At 44.5% G+C, this 20,986-nt stretch overlaps 1 protein-coding gene across 3 annotated transcripts in view; it reads right to left on the reverse strand.

Moving 5' to 3' along the window:
• Positions 1–20,986, reverse strand: part of USP34 (ubiquitin specific peptidase 34) — a 182,318-nt gene that overhangs the window by 113,302 nt on the left and 48,030 nt on the right. For all 3 annotated transcript variants that reach the window (XM_081940705.1, XM_081940703.1, XM_081940704.1), the window contains exons 15-20: positions 13,556–14,184; positions 11,856–12,070; positions 10,595–10,710; positions 10,386–10,513; positions 10,075–10,164; positions 3,196–3,291 (exon numbers count right to left, since the gene is read on the reverse strand). In XM_081940705.1, the coding sequence (XP_081796831.1) occupies positions 3,196–3,291; positions 10,075–10,164; positions 10,386–10,513; positions 10,595–10,710; positions 11,856–12,070; positions 13,556–14,184 (1,274 nt within the window). The remainder of the gene's footprint in view (positions 1–3,195; positions 3,292–10,074; positions 10,165–10,385; positions 10,514–10,594; positions 10,711–11,855; positions 12,071–13,555; positions 14,185–20,986) is intronic.

A 20,986-nucleotide genomic window follows, 5' to 3' on the forward strand; every position in this document is an offset into this window, starting at 1 on the left:
CATGTCCGCCTGCCAGTGTCGAAGCCATAGCAGGCAGCGTGAAGTCACGTTGGAGGCCAGTGCTCTGGAGGCAAACTTCGCTGCATTTAGGGAAGCATCCGCTGAATATTCCACGCTGTAATGATCTTGTTAAGATCATGCCGCCAACGAGACGCCTCCGAGGGAGGCTTAGATCTCAGCTGGCGTAGCCAGAACAAGGATGCCCTTGTGAAGAATGAGGCGGAGGTAGATGCCTTAATCGCCCAGGCGGCCACCTGGTGCGCTTTATGACAGGCCTTTTCAGATCTTTTGTCCTCCGCCTTAAGGCCCTCTAACAGGTCTGCCGGAAGAGTCGAATTGGAGGTCAGAGAGACCACCGGGGCATTCACCTCGGGCAATTTTAACACATCCTCCAACTTTGGTTCCAGAGGGTATAAGGTCTTGTCTCCCCCACTGGGGCTGGCCAGAGTACCCGGCTGCGCCCATTGGCGCTGTACCACGTCCATGAACAAGTCAGGGACTGGGATAAGCTCCGGGTCTGGGGCAGTCTCGCTAAATAGCCCTACTTTAAGGTCCTGGGAAGCAGAGGGAATGGCCTTGTCCTTAGGTTTGGCCCCGAGCTCCGTAGAGGCCCTGGTCTTGTGTAAGATAGCTTTAAACAATGAAGGTTTAAAGAGGCCAGTGAAAGCCAGCTTATTGGGAGGCATGTCCTCATCCTCTGATAGTTCAAACTCATCTGCAGCGTCCTTCTCCCACACAGAGACCTCTGTGGTAACAGAGTTGCCTGGGGAATCGAGGCCGCGGCTCCTACTCTCCGCTTGGGGGTGTGCAGCCCTAGGGGCCTTGCCACTTTTACTTTCCTTTTGGCGCATGGTCTCCACCACTCCCAGGGAAATAGCCTGGGCTATAACCTCCCTCATTTCAGCTGAGAGAGTCAGGCCTTTGTCCTCTACAGGCCTAGGCCTAGAAGGGGTTCGGCCTCTTTCTCTAGCGGGTGCCATGGAGTCCTCCACATGGAGGCAACAGTGGAAAGGTTCCAACTCCTCCCTTACTGAAGAACTAAGGGAGTCTGGGTAACCCAGGGAGGAGAGCCAGACAGGGAATCCCTACCACTGAGAGAAGGTGATTGATCCTCTCGATAAGAGAGAGACTCGTCTCTCTCAAGTCTGGGAAGTGGAGACTCCTCTCTCTCAAGTCTGGGCAGTGGAGATCACAGGCCTGAGGAGGATGAGGGGCCTGGGGCTTACTAGGCCTACCCTTTGGGGTCTTCTGCTTCTTGTCCCCCTGGCGTTTAGGGACCCTGCTCCCAGAGGAGCTGTGGGAAGCCTTCCCCCCGTGTCCTTATTTCCTTTTCTCCCTTGGCCTGAGGGATCTGGCCTGCTGCGCTTTGCAGATAGCCCTGCCAACTCCTCCCATTGCTCCAAACCTTCATCTGCCATGAGTAGGGTGATTGGTCCAGATGAAGGATGAAGCAGCCGCAGGAAAGGGCACTGGATGCTGGCCAGCCAGCTCCCAAGTGTCCGCAGATCAGGCTGAGGCTGGAGGCTGGATAAGGACACCAGGACATTCCTCTGCTGCCCCCCCCCCCCCGGCTGGGACGAGGGTTGTTGATAGGGGAGATCAGGCCTGCCGGAGACCTTACAACCCTGGCGGCGATCTGCGCTGAGCCGGAGAGGCGCGAATAGCTGCGGTGGTCTGCTACAGTCTGCCTCCCAAATTCCTCAAAAAAGATGGCCGCCGTGACTTTCGGACGTTTTTAAACGGCCAGGGATGCAGCAGGAGCCTAATTAGCGGCCGTTGGAAAATGTGCCAAAGCGTTGCTTCCAAAATGGCTGCCGCACCCTCTCGAGCTTGAAGAGACGCCGCTAGGGAGTAGATCTCACCAATTTCTCCCTGAAAAGCGGCCGAAGACGTGCAGAGAGCCGCAGTCGTCCCCGCACTCGCCGGCAGCCGCCAGAGTAGTGGCCTCAGCTGTCCCACCCGCTGAAAGCGCAATGCAGCAGGTAGGGCTCGACCGTCGCCTCAGAAGACAGCTATAATCCAATTACCTTCAAAACAAAGCAACTAAAACTCAAGGTAAAAGAAAAAGGGGAAAATCCTAATAAACTCCGAATCTAAATCCTATTCCTACTAATTTCTCCTGGAGAGCCTAGCCTATCTGTCCAAAGTCTGAGAGCTCCCCAAAATTAGTCCTATCGGGCAGACTGAGTTTTTAAAACTGTACCTAAGGAGGCAAAGGAGGCATGACCAAAGGAAAAAAATCAACTTAGTCCTTGGGCAGATAGGCTGTGTTAACCCATGTTTGGACTCTCCAAGCAGCGCACAGGAGAACATACATGCTGGCTATATTAACCTGAAATAACCTTTTTATTAAGTTAAGACTAATACGCTATGACTGTAGGTTTTCCTCCATTCGCTGGGTTAGATGAACGTGGGGCTGCATGGGAAACTTTTGATTGTAGTATCAGGTGTTTTGGTTTTGATATTTTTATCTTAAGTAGATGTTTTATATTTTGATTGTGAGGTACCCAATGTTGGATATAAGACGGGTGGTTATTTAAATGTTTTAAATAAGTATATACAAGTGCCACATGGAAACTTTAAGAAATGTTATTTAAAATAGTTTCAGTTATTAATGATGAACATATATTCAGTATACATTTACTGAATTTGTATCTCATATTATAAAAGACAACATGGAATTTGCTGTGTGTCTAATACCCAAATGATAAAAACTTTATTCTTTCATTTTAATTTCCAAACTATCTTTTTACCTTTCTCCTATTCCAATATAAAGATTGCTGAACATAAACAATTTCAATCGTCAGCACTCAGCATAAAATAGTATGGTATAAATTAGTCATGATTTTATAACAGAGGCAAATATTGATGGATATTGGAGCTATACACTGCCTCAGTATAATTTTATTTGGTCAACGCCATCTTAAAAAGTCAAATTCTATTTTGCATCAGAATTCCTTTGTTTAATTCCTTTTTCCACTTACCAAAAGAGTTAGTACATCTCTGAAGAAAAATGGTGGAAATGGATAGGTATCAGTAAGTCAGATGCTGAAATTATTCTTTCCAATCAAGCGATTAGTGTGGTCATGTGCAAATGGAGTTTAGCAAGGCCAAGGTGAACAATGATAGTACAAAATATTAAATCATGAACAGACAAAAAAGGCCAAGATCCTTATCCTCCAGAATCATACTTACAATGTGTGTTTATGCCGTCTTTCTCTGACTGCTTGAATGTAGTGTATCAAATTATCAAAGAAAAGTTTCATCATATTAAGTTCTTTTTCAGCCCACCTGTTTCAATGCAAGAGTTCATATCATTTAATGGGAATTATAGAAAAAAACCATTATGAAAGTCATACACCCACACTGCATTTAGTAAGATTTCTTAGATAGTTCATAATATTTCTTCAATATTAGGTTTAAGGTTGCTCTGTATGATGTGCCATAACTCTAGCCACTTTTTGGTATTGTTCCATTCCAATCATTACTCATTACATCCACTACTATACATGATATGTCAGGTTTTATATTGTGATAGCATGCAGGAGTCAATGTTTTCTTGCGAGTCTGGCACAAATCCATGCAAGATTTTGTTTTTGCTTAATTGATAAGTAGAACCTGAGAATAATAGTGTTCTATAGGAAGGTATATCCCACAAGAGAAAGGGAGGGTAGCAGTTAGAAGCAAAATGTAGTGGTTTAAAAAGCAAACTTTATGCTGGGTAAAATAACAAGGATGTATGAAGGCTGGCAAACTTCTAGGACCGGGATGGCAAACCTATGGCATGTGTGCCATAGGTGGCACGTGGAGCCATTTGTCAGGGCACATGAGGCGTTGCCCTGTTAGCTGGCCAGCACACATGCACTCGCTGGCCAGCTGACTTCAACCTTCTTTTGAGGCCATTTTTTGCCCTCCCCAGGCTCCAGAGGCTTTATAGGAGCCTAGGGAGGGCGAAAACAGCCTCCCCGCACCCCCGGAGGCCGTCCAGAGGCTTCAGGAGCTTCCTGAAGCTTCCGGAGCGCAAAAACCCCAGTCCTACGGGAAGCCGGAAGTTCGGGAACAGACCTCCAGTTTGCTCGTAGGGCCGGTTTTAGCCCTTCAGAGCCTCCCTGAAGGCTCCTGAGGGATAAAACCGGCCCTACGAGCAAACCGGCAGTCCGTTTTCGAACCTTTGCCCATAGGATAGGGCTGGTTTTTTTGCACTCCGGAAGCTTCAGAGAAGCTCCTGAAGCCTCCGGAGGGCCTCCGGGGGAGCGGGGGATGCTGTTTTTGCCCTCCACAGGCTCCTATAAAGCCTCTGGAGCCTGGGGAGAGCGAAAAAAGCATGCCAAAAATGGGTGGGAGTGCTGGTCATGCGTGCATGGGGTTATGCGCATTGCATTATGGGTGTGGCACGCCCGTGCATGACCCCCCTGTGCTCCCCCGTTTTGGCACGCAAGCCAAAAAAGGTTTGCCATCCCTGTTTTAGGATCTAGGGAACACCGGCTATCAATTATCATTAGCTGTACTACAGCTGTGTGAAAAAGTCCTGCACGCTTTCAGTTTTAAGCTGCATTTATATGTTTAATCAACTTTTCACATAGAAACCACGCAAAATTAATATTTTGATGAAAATTTCTGTAGTCAGATTGAGATGCATAATTTTTATTAATATAACCAAAGTCTTTTTAAGCTTTTGAGTGAGTTTATGTGCTAAAACAAACACAACTTGAATTTTTGAGAATGTTAGGATTAAAAGTAGCCAATCAGCAGTGAGTTTTGGCTGACCAATCAAAATGTACAGAGGCTAAATCTATGAGCCAATCAATGTTGTCATACTCTCTGACTATAAATAGGCATGAAAATAGGCATCGAGAAATTTAATTTAGCTCTGGCTGTGGGCAAGGATGAAGGCCTTTGCTTTCACAGTACTGAGCAGGGGCATCGCATCATTGTGCTTCATGAAGAGGGTTACTCCTGTACAGAAATAGCCAAGAGAGTGAAATGCCATTGCACCACAGTGAGCAGAGTGGTTGAAAAATACCAAATAACTGGCTCAGTTGATGACAGGCTCTGCTCTGGAAGTCCAAGAAAGTCGACAAAATGGCAAGATCGGGCTCTGCAATGTACTTCAATGGCTGACAGGAAGCTCACCTCACCTCAGATCACAATAATTTGGGGTGAAACATATGATGTAAAAGTGTGCACAAGCAGTGTGTCCCAGACTGCTTGCCAGAGGGCTCAAAGTAAACCTTTGCTTACAGACTTTCACCGCTCTCATCAACATGCGTGGGCCAAGAAGTATGCCAAGTCGACCAACGAACAGTTGGCCAAGGTCATCTTCAGTGACAAGAGCAATTTCTACTTGATTGTGAATTAGGGCAATAAGTATGTCAGAAGATTTCCAGCTGAAGAATTTAGGCCGTACTGCCTGAATCTATCTGTGAAGCATCCATTACATGCAATAATCTGGGACTGTATTGCTGCTTCTGGTATTGGTCGGATACAAATTGTGCAGGAAATCATGAATTCCATGCAGTATGTTGAAGTCTGGAAAAGACCATGCTTCCTCTAGCTCAGCAACTTGTGGGGAATGACTTTGACTTCCAGAATGACAACGCTCCTTGTCATCAGGCCAAGTCCGTCTAGCAATAGATGAAGAAGCATGGTGTTTGACTCCTGGATTGGCCAGGTCAGAGACCGGATTTGAACCCAATTGAGAACTTGTGGGCCAAGATTGGTTATGAAATAAGCAAGAAGCATCCGAAGACCAAGCAGGAGCGGATTGACTCCATTATTGCAGCCTGTCACCACATTGTCACCAAAGACCATGTGCAAAGGTTTATACAGTCTATGCCTAAGCGATGCCGCCTGGTGATAAGCAATAAGGGCTGGCCAATTTCATATTAGTAACCATGTTTGGTTACCTAAACGGTCCTTTTCAGGGCCACAAACAATAAAAATGTTAACAAAACACTAGCATCGGCCTTAGTAATTGCAATATGTGTGCCACTGGGTATGCATCAGTTAATCTGTTTTCATAGTCACTGTAAGCATGCAAGGAAATTCACAATCCCCATCCAAACAGCACAAATTGCAAAAAGCTTATGCTTTTCACTTAAAAACCACCAGTATTTATTTAAATATAACAATATTTGCATAGCAGCATAAAATATCATAAAATCAATGGCCTATCCAAAAAATGTCATAAACCATAAACCATAAAGCGTGCAGGACTTTTTCACACAGCTGTAAAAGCACTGGTGGGTGATGATCTTAAGTTGGACTGGGTAGTGTTTCTTTGCTGAAGAGGTTTTTATTCAAGGAGGGTTTTAGGGGAAAGAATTCTGCAGCATTTATGAATGGAAGGTTATGAAAATCAATTGAACAATTGAGGATCATATTGGATTAGCATGTTTAGCTCCTTTATCTCTAAACTGAATATAGATAATTTCAAAGTAGAGCAGTTCACTATCCGATGGGAACTCCAACATAGCTTTTAACCTTAAAACAGAACACACAAGCCCCTCCCCAGAAACAAGACGATATCCACATGGAAGGGCAAACAGTGCACATATATATGTTAAGCTAATTAATTAGATTTTTCTTTCCTGCCTTTACTTTACTTGAGAAGTAACTCAAGGCAGCAAACATATAATACTCCTATTTCCTTACTTATACTTTCTATTTTCCCCACAACAATCTTGTGAGGTGGGTTGGGCAGAATATGACTGGCCTAAATTCACCCAGCCATCTTTCATGCTTAATGTGGGACTAGAATGCAGTCCCCTGGTTTCTAGGCCAGCACCTTAACCACTAAGCCAAACTGGTTTTTATACATGATAGAATACATACATTTACAGGTAAGAGACTACTTATGCTGCATACTGGTTATGTGCCATTAAGTTGTTGCTGACTTCTAGTGACCACATAAACAAGACAAATGCTGCATGCAATTCAGAAGGAAAAAAAATTCTTTCCAAGACATTTTAAAAGTCAAGCCATGGCAGGTTAGCAGCCAATTGGAACATAGTATGTAATCTAGCTGTAAGTATAACTCTTAACAAGACATCATACTGAAAACATAACTAAAAGTAAGAGAATTGAAAGTAAATGCTGTTTGATCTCTTATAAGAGAAAAAAATGCATTAGGAGGTATTTGTCATCAAAATCTGTGAACTTACAAACATTCATGACATTCCTCATCACAGCTTATTCCTCTATTACCAAGACTGGTTTTAGCACTTTCATTATTCAAAAGGATCTTGTGGATGTAATTAAATAAACGAGGAATAAATTAATATTGTGCCACACATGATTTCTAGAGATTCAAACTAGCTTCAAATTTTCTATTATTATTTCTTTGAGATCTACTGCATTTTTTGGAGTATAAGATGCACTTTCCTCCCCCCCTCTAAAAGTGGGTAAAAATTTCAGTGCATCTTATACAGCAAATGTTGCTTCAGTTGGGAGTTTGCCATGCCTGGGGGAGGGAGTGGTGCAGCGGCAGCAACAGGCAGCTGATTGGCGGTATTCTGGGATGCCGATCAAACCGCCAATTGCCTGTGAAGGTTCCAGCGTTCCCTGGCTGAAGCAGCAACACAAAGGTGGAATTCAGCCAGCTCAGCTGAACTGCTTGTTAAAGTTGTGTGCAGTTTGGCTGATCCCACCATTGGCTGGCTGGGCGCATTCTACGTCTGCCTGCCCTGTTCATTGAGCAGTTCACCGAGGACACCCTGCTGCCCCGCCGCCGCCTGCAGCCCTGCTGCAAGTACGCCCTTCCCAATCTGCGTGGACTGTGAGCCCAGAAACAGAGAGAGAGGTATGGCTTGGCTTCCAGCATGAGAGAGGGCGGGCAAGGGAAGCAGCCAGATTGCCGCTGTCCTTCATTGCTTGTTTTGCCTGCCTGTTTGTCTTTATAAAGATAGCATCACTAGAGGTCTTTTTTTCCCGAGAGGAAAATAATCACCAATGTCCTAAAATTCTCAGCTTGTTTATTGTTAGTTTAGGATGGGGGAGGAAGGGTACCCAACTCCTGTGCCGACTGGCTTCTTCCCGGCAGCTCTTTCTCTGCTTTGGTGTTGGCCATCAAAGACAAGGTTTTTGTGGGCAGAAGAGCTGCACTACAATGGAGAAATGGGCAACAGAGCAGCCAGCTTGAGGGAAGGAAGCTGATTTTCCCTCTTTCCCTGCTCCTCATATTTTCCTCATAATGAGCTAGTGTGGCATGTACTGTATACATGGTTTCAGTTACAGTCCTCTGTATGTTATAAAGGACATATTAGTGACAGTTCTTTCTTGCAGAAAAATACTGCAGTACCTCCTGACAAATACTACAGTATCTCCTGACACTACATAACGGTACAAGGATGTCAAAGCAGAAAAGGCAAACATATAAAATTTCTTTCAAACTGGAAGTAGTGAAATATGCTGAGGAGTGAAGCAGTGGAGAAACATTTTGGACTACCTTCAACTGAAAAAATGATAAGAGAGTAGAGAAAACAAGTGGATCAGCTGCAAAAAGTAAAAGATAAAAGTAAGCACAACTTTCGTGGGCTTGCTGCAAAGTAGCCAGTTAGAGGTGGACATGAAAGAATGTATCACACGTCACCGGAATAATGGCTTCGCTGTTTTCACAAAAATGGTAATAAAAATGGTAAAAGCATTCGGGATTTTACTGGATCACCACTGTGGTGATTCAGATTTATGAGATGATATGGCCTTGCTATGCACACCAAAACTAGAATTGTGCAAAAAATGCCAACAGTATGAATCTAAGATTCTGTGTTTTCATACATTTGTAATAAATGCTAGTAAGAAAAATAATTTTTAAATTGGCCAGATTGGGAATCAGGATGAAGTCCCACTAACCTTTGATGTGCCATCTAATAAGACGGTTGATCTGAAATGTGCCAAAAGCATAATCGTGTAAACCTCAGGACAAGTGAAAACACATTACACGGTTATGTTGTCCTGCTGTGCAGACAGTACTGAATTGCCACTAATGCGAATTTTCAAAAGGAAAACCTTTCCAAAAGAAGCTATTCCAAAAGGAGTTGTTGTGCATGTCCATGAGAAAGGATGGACGAAAATAGAATGAGAGTATGGGTTGAAAAAGTGTGGTCCAAACGTCCTAGAGGGCTTCTGAAAAAACTTTCTTTATTAGTGCTCGACCAGTTTAGAGCACATATTAGGGAAACCACAAAGAAAAGATTTAAAGAAGGGAAGACTCATCTAGCTGGGGGTCTTACCAGCCAGTTGCATCTTCTTGACGTTTCCATCAACAAACCATTTAAAGTCTATATGAAGAAGAGTGAAACAAAGGGATGGCTGCTCGTAATCATGATCTGACACCTACTGGATGAATGAAGAGGCCCACTATCACTCAAGTTTGTGAATGGGTTAAAACATCATGGCACTCAGTGAACGACAAAATTATTGCACAGTCATTTAAAAAATGTGGCATTCGCAATGCCTTAGATGGAATTGAAGATGATATCATATATGAAAATAACGAAGAAAGTGGTATCAGTGATTGTGAGAGACTGAGCTTCATAAATTCTGACCCTAGCGATGATGAGTTCTTGGGGTTTCCAGAAAATTAGAAGATTGCTTGAACCTTAAAGGCTGTCCTCATTTGTTAATGACAGTGATGATGGTTCTTAATACTGCTGTTGACTTTACATGGTTGATTCTGCTATATTTTATTAAATATATATTACTACACCATTTGGTTCAGATTATTTTTTTCTTGTTTTTTTCCCCTAAACCCAAGTGTGTCCTATAGTCTGAAAAATACAGTGATTATTTATATCACAATAATTATTTCCAGGGTTTTATTAGGTCAGGGTTGACTCCTGAGAACTGCCTGGACTAGTCCTTGGAGATTTCTTGCCACTCCATTTGTAATTAAATAAATCAGCAAGTGTTTTGAAGTTATTAAATTGAAGTATGTTCAAAATAAAATGAAATGGATTTTAAAATTCTTAGCATTTTTGTAAGGAATGCCTGTATGATTTCTAATTTCTAATCATACTACTGGTAATAAAGAATCATATTCAGCTTCTTTTGCTATGTCTAGGTATTTGTACTTACATTGTAATCCAATGTGTATCATAACTGCTCCCAAATTGTTGAAACGTACCAAATAATTTTGGGAGAAGGCGAAGAGAAACTACAACTGATCTAAGAAATGAAAGAAAATTATATATAAATCAACACTTGCATCATGGTAATCTTTAATTTATAGCCTTTATATAACATTATCATATAGTTATATTTAAACAAAATAAATAGTGAAGAACTAATGCCTGCAGTTTAAGCCTAATTGTTTATTTATATTTACTTATGTGTCATATTTAGAAATTGCCCATGTCCCTCAGAGCAACTCTGGGTTGTTTATTTACCTGTTATTTGCTAAATTTTCAAGACAGCCTTCGATGAACCTCATACGAATTTGTCTATCCGTAAACCAACATACTAGTGAACATAAAAGCTTCTCTGCTTCATTTATTAAACCTTCAGAAAGATGTATCTAGAGCAAATAAGAGAAGAGTTATTGACAATTATTATTACTTTTTCTTTGGAAAATATTCTTGTGTGATATTTAACTTACTGCATCTTCATCCTGGACCAGATCCCACAAAAGGGTATTTCCCTTCTTACAAACATTATCCAAGTTAATATCTGTCACTGCGTTGCTGTTGTACTGGTGCTTATGAACTGCTGGCCCTGAGCAAAAGACAGGTGTTATTAAAAATATAGAATGTGTATCCTGACCTGAGTGGAATCTGTCCATAAACACCTGTAAATAAATGTTAATATACAACCCTATAGACTTGAAGCAAGTCAGGATATTTTATTTAAAATATTATAATAAATTGGGATTTCTTCACCTCTTTAAAATTTATTATGAATCACTATGGTACAAATATATGAAATGTTCTTATGTTTTTTCTTTCTTGGCAAAGTTGCATAGTTTTTAAGCAACAGATATTATGCACAACTCATTTTTAGAAGGAGCAAAAGAGCTCCATCCTATTATGTCATATGCAATCATTATCCACAAAGATCACTGGATGAAATAGCACTGCAGTCCAAACAGGGCTTTTTTCTATGCATGGATAAGGCATATACTTGCCTAACCCTCTCCTACATACAGCTTTAATCATAATATAACACAGGGTGCATGATAAAACATCTTTTCCCCTATTTTCAGTTTAATCCGAATCATAACCATCCCTCCCTTCCTTCCCAATTTAGATGCAGCATGTATCAAAACAAGCATAATGCAAACATCCAGAAGTTCAAAACAAGGCAATAACTATAGAGCTGCAGACCTGACACTACTCCAACCTTTACATAAGATCCAAGAAGATGCTTAAGTGACATGTTTTTCCTATAGTTTTAGACCGATATATATATTCCTGACTGGTTCAAAGTTTAATTTTATCTAGAATGTTGTAATTATGAGTATGTAACTAACCCAATGAAAATTTGGCAATAGGCTGGAAAATAGTCAAATTACTACTATTGGAAGCCAAATACATTTCTTATACTTTTTAAATAATTTGTATTGATGTTATTTAAAAGGTAAATCTAAAACATACTCATATCTTGTTCTTTTACTAACAGTGTGAACTCTGAGATATTAAATAAATATTTTTTATAAAAAAATGTGCAGCAAATATTAATGTGACAATGTTCATTGTTTTTTCCTACAATTAAAAAGCCTGTAAAATCTATAACATGAAGGTCACGATTAGTAGAAAGATTAGTAATTTAATGACACTATATCCATCAATGCAGGACTTTACAATTTTGTTTTGTTTTTCAGAGATTGATAGAATATTATCCTTGACTTAATTATTTCTTACCTTGGCTGAGATGCTCATGATAAATGGAAGCAAGATTTGGAAGGTGCTGCTGAAGATGAGAAGTTAGTTCAGCATGTGAGTTAATCTGTACCAGCTCTTCTTCACATCCTGATTCTTCCCCATCAAAATCTGCCATATTTTTCTCCGATTTTGCACTGACTTGACTGCTGCTACAACTGACATCATCAGCACTTAACATATCATCAACCATGTGTCTATAACATAAAAGCAAGTATATGCTAACTACACCTTTTAATATATGCAAACTATAGAAGAATATTAGTTTTACATAAGCAAAGGGAGGAAATTCTTATTAGCCAGAGGAAAAAAATATTTTTTCATGATAATATTAATATATGTGAATGCAACTATTGTAGCAATCCCTTCCAGCCATTACTGAAGTGCTTAGCAGGTCATCAGTTCTGGTTTTTTGGTTTTTCATATTACTATTTTAGAAATAGTAATATGAAACAAGTTCATTGCACCCTGATCAAGGATAGAGCTCCCACATGAGGAAAGTTAAAAGTATTTCTCTGTTTGGTGAAAAATAAATGTAGTAGTGCTGCTTCCAATTCTCACCCTAAATCCAGATATGAAAAAGAGGATAGAGTTGTTTGGGAGAACATTCCATTAATTTTAAGTACCACCTTTTACTTTTTTTATGCTTGGTTATGTTATTATTGAAATATGGGGAATAAGAGTTTCTTTTGCATAAACATTAATCTTAAATCAGAACACTGAAGACAACATGAAATTAATTATCCCATTTGTCCCAATCTTGGACCAAATCATTGAATGCAAGTTGTTCTATACTCAGAAATGGCTACTTAGAGCTCACTTTTTTAATCTTCAAGAGTACTTTGAAGAACTCTAATTTGGACAGTCACTTTAGGCAGTTAGATGGACAGTATATAAATTTAATAAATATATAATTTTTCATTCATATCTACAAAAATAGGATTTGCTAAGACTACAGCATGAGAATCCAATTACTTTTTAGCTCCAAGAATTACAAATCACAATGAGAATTTATGTTAAAACATATACTACAAACAGCGCAAAAATTTACGCAACTAACTATTCTTAAGTATACACAAACAAACAACTATTCTTAATACGTATTGTTGCCTTTTTCATTCATAATAAATCATGATTGGATGTAGTAAAACAATACACCGTATTAATAGCACATATCTCCTTCCTCCACCCTACAGCAGGTGGTGCTCTAATAGGTTTCCGTCTAAAAGTGAAAAATAACTATTTGTTCATCCGTAACAGCAAATGTAATTTTTAGATTCATATACATACACACACACACAAGACAAGAAATACATATTATGTTTCAGAATTACTTAGCACGATTAAAAATGAAAGGTGCTTGAGACTGCAATAAATTACTTATTTCACAAGATTTGAATATTGTCCCTGCTTATGTTCACATGTGGAGATATATATCTGCAAAGCAAAGAGTTTCAGGATACTAACGAAAAGTCCATGGTTTTTTTCCCGGAGCTTTACTGGTGCAAATTTTTATTCCCTTTAATCAGCAAAAGAATTATAAAAGGAAACAAAATATACTTACATTTGAGTATTTTGCTTAATATATTCATGTCACAGAATTCAGTATTTCAAGACATAATATTCAGCTGCAAATTCAAACTTTGCTTTTGCCAAAAATGTAGACACTGAAAATAACTTACCCTTCATGATGGTGGTGGTGGTGGTGATGATGCTGGTGGTGGTGGTGGTGGTGATGGTGCTGTGGCCCAATAAATTGTCGACAGTTAAATAATTCATTTCCAATTGCTTCCCCAAGAAAGTCCCCTGTGTGTGTGATACAGGAATCTTGAGAGCCCTGGGATATATGAGCAGTACTCATTTCACCAGTTATGTCATGATCAGCATTCTCTGAGTGTGAACAGGGGTCTAGCATTCTAATTCTATTATCCACTGATGGAACAGTTTCACTATTAAAAACATGGCTATTCCCAGATCCATTGTTTACACCATTCCTATCTGTTGTTTCCTGTGCATCTCCCAAGCAAATGCCTGATTGAGACTCTATTTTTCGGCTTCGCAAATCTACATTCCGACTAGTTTTGGGGGAATTGTGACTCTGGTCTTCATCTTCTTCCTCTTCCTTGAGAGCCTCGATATCTGCCATATCTTCTGACTGCACCTCACTGCCTGGGCTTCCTGCAGACTGGCTTGCATGGCTAGAGTTTGCCTCATTGCTTGATCCATCACTGTGACCACTGCTGCTACCAGGCCCACTGCTGCCATCTTCACCACTATTTGCAGTTTCATCAGAACTTCCCTGCATTGATTCCTAAAAAAATAAATGAAAAAATACTAATCTACATGCTGAATCATTAGATAATCAGGTAAGGTCATATGTTGCTCAGAGATTATGCATTTTCCATCTTAAAGGAAACAACAGCATATAAATAAGTGATCTATATATAATAAACCACACAATGGTTTGAAGACGTTGAGAGGGTGGCAAGATAGATTTGGTTAAAAACCCAAATTATGTCAAGCATCCTAGGAAGAGCCTTTTGGAAGACCCTATTCTCTGAAATGGCTGCTGCCAGCCTGAAGGAAGATGGTGAGATTGCTGACAGAAGGATTTCAAATGAAGCTTTCAAAACACAGGTAGCCAATTCCAAATCTAAATGCACTTTTCATGTTAAAGTACATTTGAATAATTTTTAGTCCAAAATATTGGTAAAATACAAGAGTATCTAAATATTTTGGTTCATTGGTTTGTTAATAAATTGACCGTTGACTTACCTGAATGGTCCTTCTATGTGCGCTGCGAGGGGAATCCAAGCATAGGTTAACTTTGTCCATTAGCCTAGAGACTGAGTTATGTAATTGTTGACCACGCCTCCTCTGACTGGGCAGTTCAGTTTTGTACGAAGGCTCAGCCGATCCAAGAGAAGCAATGAAGACATATAAACGGTAAGTAGGTAGACGTCTTGCGTGCGTGTGCGTTAGCAATTATGAAGTGAATGTCAACGCCCGTACCAGCTGAAGCCGGGGGCGGGTTTGGATTCCCCTCGCAGCGCACATAGAAGGTCAATGGTCGTTCTCCTGTGCGCTGCTTGGGGAATCCAAGCATGGGACATGCCAAAGCAATTAGTCTCAGGGGTGGGACGCTGGCTGGTCAAAGGCTGTGGATGCAGCAACCCTCGGTAGCACGCGCCGCCCAAAGGAAGCTTCTGCTGAAGCACATCTGTCCACTTTGTAATGGCGGACGAAGGGTGACGGAGATGACCAGGTCGCCGCCCTACAAATGTCCTCCACCGAGGCTTGAGTCGCCCATGCCGCCGTGGTAGCCGCACTCCTGGTGGAGTGGGGAGTGATGCGCCTGGGTGCAGGTCGAGATTGGGATTCGTAGGCGAGGGCAATACAAGCTTTCAGCCAACGTCCAATGATGTGTGAAGACACCTTCTGTACCATGTATGACGGTTGAAATGAGACAAAGAGCGCCTCTGATCTCCTGAACGCCGCTGTGCGCTTCACATAGTGACGGAGCACTCTGCGAACATCGAGATGATGCCACTTCCGTTCCAGGGGATGCAACGGGTTGGGGCAAAAGTTCGGAAGGATGAGTTCTTGAGCGCTGTGGAACAGGGAGTTAACTTTCAGCAGGAAGGCTGGATCCACTCGCAGGATGACTCTGTTGGGATAAAATATGCAGAGGTCTTCACTCACCGACAGAGCGGCCAGTTCTGAGACCCTGCGGGCGGATGTAATCGCCACTAAAAATATGGTTTTGAGGGTCAACAATCTAAGACCAACGGTACGGATGGGCTCAATCGGTTCTGCCGTGAGAGCCGCAAGTACAAGGGGCAAATCCCATGTAGAGTAGCAGTGGACTACCAGTGGCCTGAGGTTAAAGCGCCCTTTAGAAAGGAACGGACCCTCGGATGGCGAGCGAGGGAATGGCCATGGGCGCCCCCTATCACCGTCGATAATGCCGCGGTATGACCCGATTGCAAAAAGTCCAAAACTTGTGGGGTGGACGCCTTAAGCGGGTCCACGGACAATGTCCGGCACCACCGGCAGAACGCCTGCCAGGTGGCCTCATAAATACGGGTCGTGGAAGGCCGGCGAGCTGCTTGTATAGTGGTGATGACTTTGTCCGAGAAATGCTGAGGCATCAATATCATCCGCTCACGTGCCACACGGCTAATTGTAGCGGTTGAGGGTTCGGGTGTTTGAGAACCCCCTCCACGAGCTGTATCCTGTCGTCTGGTATTCTCCACGGCCGGGAGATCGAGAGATGGACCAGGTAGGCGTACCATGGTCGTCTGGGCCACATTGGCGCTATCAGAAGAACTTACAATACAATACAATAGTAGAGTTAGAAGGGACCTTGGAGGTCTTCTAGTCCAACCCCCTGCCTAGGCAGGAAACCCTATACCGTTTCAGACAAATGGCTATCCAACATCTTCTTAAAGACTTCCAGTGTTGGGGCATTCACAACTTCTGGATGCAAGCTGTTCCACTGATTAATTGTTCTAACTGTCAAGAAATTTCTCCTCAGTTCTAAGTTGCTTCTCTCCTTGATTAGTTTCCACCCATTGCTTCTTGTTCTACCCTCAGGTGCCTTGGAGAATAGTTTGACTCCCTCTTCTTTGTGGCAACCCCTGAGATATTGGAATACTGCTATCATGTCTCCCCTAGTCCTTCTTTCTCTTAAGCTAAACATACCCAGTTCCTGCAACTGTTCTTCATATGTTTTAGTCTCCAGTCCCCTAATCATCTTTGTTGCTCTTCTCTGCACTCTTTCTAGAGTCTCCACATCTTTTTTACATCGTAACTTCCGCCTTCTCCAACAGGATCTTCTGTATGACTAGTGGTACGAGAGGCGGGAAGGCATATAGGAGACCCTCCGGGCAAGGGCTCCGCAGAGCGTCGGTGCCTTCCGCTCCCGGGACGTAGTACCTGGTGAAGAATCTGTCCAGGTGTTCATTGTGCATCTGAACCGGTGTGTTAGTTCCTGGAACAGGGTCGGGTGGAGCTGCCACTCCGACTGGTTCACCGTGGTTCTGCTCAGCCAGTCCGCTTGCACATTGGCTGTGCCTGAAATGTGCTCCGCCCGTAGGGATAATAGGTGGGCCTCCGCCCAATGGTGGAGAAGTTCCGCTTCCAGCATCAAGGCCCGAGACCTGGTGCCCCCGTGGCGGTTGCCATGCACCTTGGAGGCTACATTGTCCGTGAGGATCAACACGTGGTTGGCTGTCACCAGGTCCCTAAAGTCTCAGAGAGCTAGACGGATCGCCCGGAGCTCCAGCCAATTGATGCTGTTTTGCAACTCCTGGGTGCTCCAACGACCTTGAGCCGCTCTGTCCAAGGCATGGGCTCCCCAACCGAATAGGCTCGCGTCTGTTGTTACTACAACGCGTTCCGGCTCCTTGAACAGGCACCTCTTGAGAAGCTTGGAAGAGGTCCACCATCGGAGTGAATGCAGCACCTTGGGAGGCAACCGGACCTTGGTCTGCGAGTGGCTGGTGTGAGCCCTCTGAAAGGGGAGCAAAAACCACTGGAGGGGACGTGCGTGAAACCTCGACCATGGAACAACGTCGATGCATGAGATCATCTTCCCCAACAGTCGGGAGAGGACTGCGAGGGGAAGAGACCACTGAAAGTGCACTTGACACACCAGGGTCTGCAGGCTCTGGCGCCTTTCTTGAGAGAGCGACACTATGCATTGCTCGGAGTCGATGACAGTCCCAAGATGTAGAAGTGACGTGGTTGGATGCAGGTGGCTCTTTGGGAGATTCAAGACAAATCCGTGAAGCTGCAGTGCCTCGATTGTGGGCTGCAAGTCTTGCCTCGCCATATCCGGGGAAGACGGCAGGATCAAAATGTCATCCAAATAACAGTTGACTTTGATCGGGATAGACCTGAGAGGCTGCAACCACTGCCAGCAGCTTGGTGAAGGTCCGCAGAGCCGATGAAAGGCCGAATGGCAGGGTGCAGTATTGGTAGTGCTGCCCTGCAAACTGGAAACGCAGGAACCTTCGGTGCGAAGGGTGGGTAAGCACGTGGAGGTAGGAATCTTTGATGTCTATGGAGGTCATCAGATGGCCCTGCTGGATACTGGCGAGAATGCTCTTGAGCGACTGCATTTTGAACCTCTGGTATTTCAAGTAGAGGTTGAGGCGCTTCAAATCTAAGATGGCCCGCCATCCCCCTGAGTTTTTGGGAACCAGGAAAAGGATTGAGTAGAAGCTTAGCTCTTCCTGTCCCTGGGGCACCCGTTCTTTCGCGTTGATAGACATCAGATGGTCGATTTCGGAGTCCATCAGGTGTCTCTTTACCTGGCATCTTGGAACAGGACACCTGATGAAGCGCCTCGGAGGAAATACGTGGAATTCCAGGGTGAGGCCCAGCCTCATCGTCTGGAGTGCCCACGTGTCCGAGGTGGTGTCTGCCCATTGGGGGGCAAACGATGAGAGGCGCCCGTCAATGGGACCCCCCTCGTGAGAGTCATCGGAACCTTCGAAAGGACCGGTTATTGTTCCCACAAAATGGTCGCCGGGCCTGCTGTTGTTGGCCCTGCTGTCGGCCCCTGTCCCTATTACCTGGACGGTCCTGATTCCTGTCCTGCGGCTGAAAGAATGGTCTGTAATAGGGCGGGACGTATGGGGCAGTGCTGTAACTGGAGTCTCCGGTCCGAAAGGACTGCCGTCTGTGATATGGCTGCTGTCTCCTGTCCCCATGTCTAGTGGTTGAAGGGAGTACCTTACATTTGTCTCTATTTTCGATTAGAATCAGATCTAGTGCAGCTCCAAACAGAGGCCCTCCCTTGAAGGAGTAGAGGCAAGCCGCCATTTGGAGCGGAGATCCGCTTGCCAATGGCGAAGCCAAAGAAGCCTGCGGGATGCCACGTTAGACACGACTGCATGGGATGCGAACTTGGCCGCGTTAAGTGTAGCGTCTGAGGAAAACTCTAGTGCTCCCACTAATTTGTTTACATCCTGGTGCAGTCGTAGGTCCTCGGGTGGGATCCTAGACTGCATTTGTTGCAACCAAACCAGAGAGGTTCTATTTATGAAAGAAGCTGCTGTGGCCGCACGCAACGCCCAGGCGGCTGCCTGGTGCGTTTTGCGAAGGACCAGTTCGGCCTTGCAGTCCTTGGCCTTAAGACCCTCCGAAATCTCAGAAGGTATCAATGCCGGAGAGGCTAAGGCCGCTACAGGCGGATCCACTGTGGGAAATTATAGTTCGTCCAATTCAGGCGTGGAAGCGTAGAGCTTCCTGTCCCCATTACTGGGAGGGGGAACAGCCGTTGGTTGGGCCCACTGCTTCTGGACCACGTCCAGGAACAGCTTAGGGACAGGCATGACCTCCTGCTCCTGTACGTGTTCTACGAAAAAACGGTCAGTGGCATTCAGGCCCACAGCCATGCTTGCCTGGGTAGTGCACCCCCCCCACATCTTGGTTGTTGCCTTAGCCTTATATAAAAGCGACTTGAACAAGGCGGGCCGGAATAAGCCAGAAAAGGCCTGAGTATCTTGGCCTGGACCATCGTTGTCTGACAACTCTAGGGCCGCCTCATCCTCCTCCTCCCCAAGAATGGAACCTTTACTGTAAGCTGAAGGTGGTGGTGAAGGAGGATTAGCCTGAGAGATGGAAAGGTCTCTGGCCATGTGGGTAGCAACAGGGCGTTGGGCCCTGCGTTGTAACTCTGCATCCACCCCCTGAGAAATAGCGGCAGAAATCATGCTATGAAGTTCTGGGGGCAGATTAATTTCAGGGGCCTCCCTTACTCTAAGGCCTGCGGCCGTAGGGGCAAATGTGGCTGTTGGCTCTGAATGCGGGGAGGCATGACTCGTGCTCGGGCCTACTGCAAACAGGTCTGGGGTAGATTGGGGCCCTAGGTCCCCTTCAATCGAACCCCTTCCCAGTGGTGTGGGGAGATCAGGTGACCAGCCCTGGACCCCCACTATAGGAGCAAGGGGAACAGGCTAATGGCGTTCGGCCACCAGCCTAGGAGGTGACCTAGGAGTGGGCCCAGAAGTAGAAGCCGATGTCCTGGCCTTTTCCTTGCGCTTTGCAGCCCTGTCTGGGGCTGTAGATGGTACAAGCGCCTTGCGCTTAGAGGCCTTAGTAGTAGATCTACTGGCCCTGGTACTAGGCCCCGGGATTTCCGACTGTGACGGGGGGGGGGGAACCGAAGGTTCCTGAGCTACCTCCCGAAGAGGAAAGATCGGCCATAGTGAATAGGAAAAGAGGGGAATAGATTTGAAATGCTCATGCTCACTGAAACCAGGGCAAACCACTGATAATTGGAGAGCTGGAACCTCGCGGAGCTAAACGCTGGAGGCAAACCAACCTCTGTAGCTCAGATTTCGCTCCGACCTTGCTGGCAACAGAGCGCGCAATGGTGGGCTCCGCCCCTTCCAGTAGGCAATTTGGCACGAAGAGACAAAATGGCCGACACTGCCTCCTGAATCAACGTGAATTTTAAATTGCGGATAAAATGGCACCGACCTGAGGAAGAAATAGCGGCGATCTTGAACCGCCGTGGCAACTCACCAATCACTAGTTTCAAATTCACTCCTCATGCAACCCGCTGCCGACCAGGGTGCGAAGCCCCCCCAGCGGCAGCGAAGAAGTGAAACGAGCGGAACGCGCTAGTGGCGGGCCGCTGCCGTCCGCGCCGACTCTCACCCTGGCCACACGGCAGGCAAAGGAGGGCGGCCAACCGACCCTCTGCTGACCACTCCGTCCCGGCGCCTCGCTGCCAAACGATCCGGCACACGTTCCAGCGACCACTAGAGTCGCGAGGAACCAAGAGGTAGCTACTGGAGGCACGTTCCAGCAGCCGCTAGAGCCGCGAGGAACCAGAGATCCTAGCTGAAATCACAATCTTGAAAATAATCACGGTCCCAGAGGGAATCCAAGCTAATGAGGTAATTTTGTCTATTAACCTAGAGGAGAAATTTTTTTTGCCTCTCTTTAAGGCTGGACTGAGTTAAAAACTGAACTGCCCAGTCAGAGGAGGCGTGATCAACAATTACATAATTCAGTCTCTAGGCTAATGGACAAAGTTAACCCATGCTTGGATTCCCCAAGCAGCGCACAGGAGAATTAGCATGATTTATAAACTA

The sequence above is a fragment of the Natrix helvetica genome (assembly GCF_964273705.1).
Source record: "Natrix helvetica genome assembly, chromosome: 2".
Lineage (NCBI taxonomy): Eukaryota > Metazoa > Chordata > Lepidosauria > Squamata > Natricidae > Natrix > Natrix helvetica.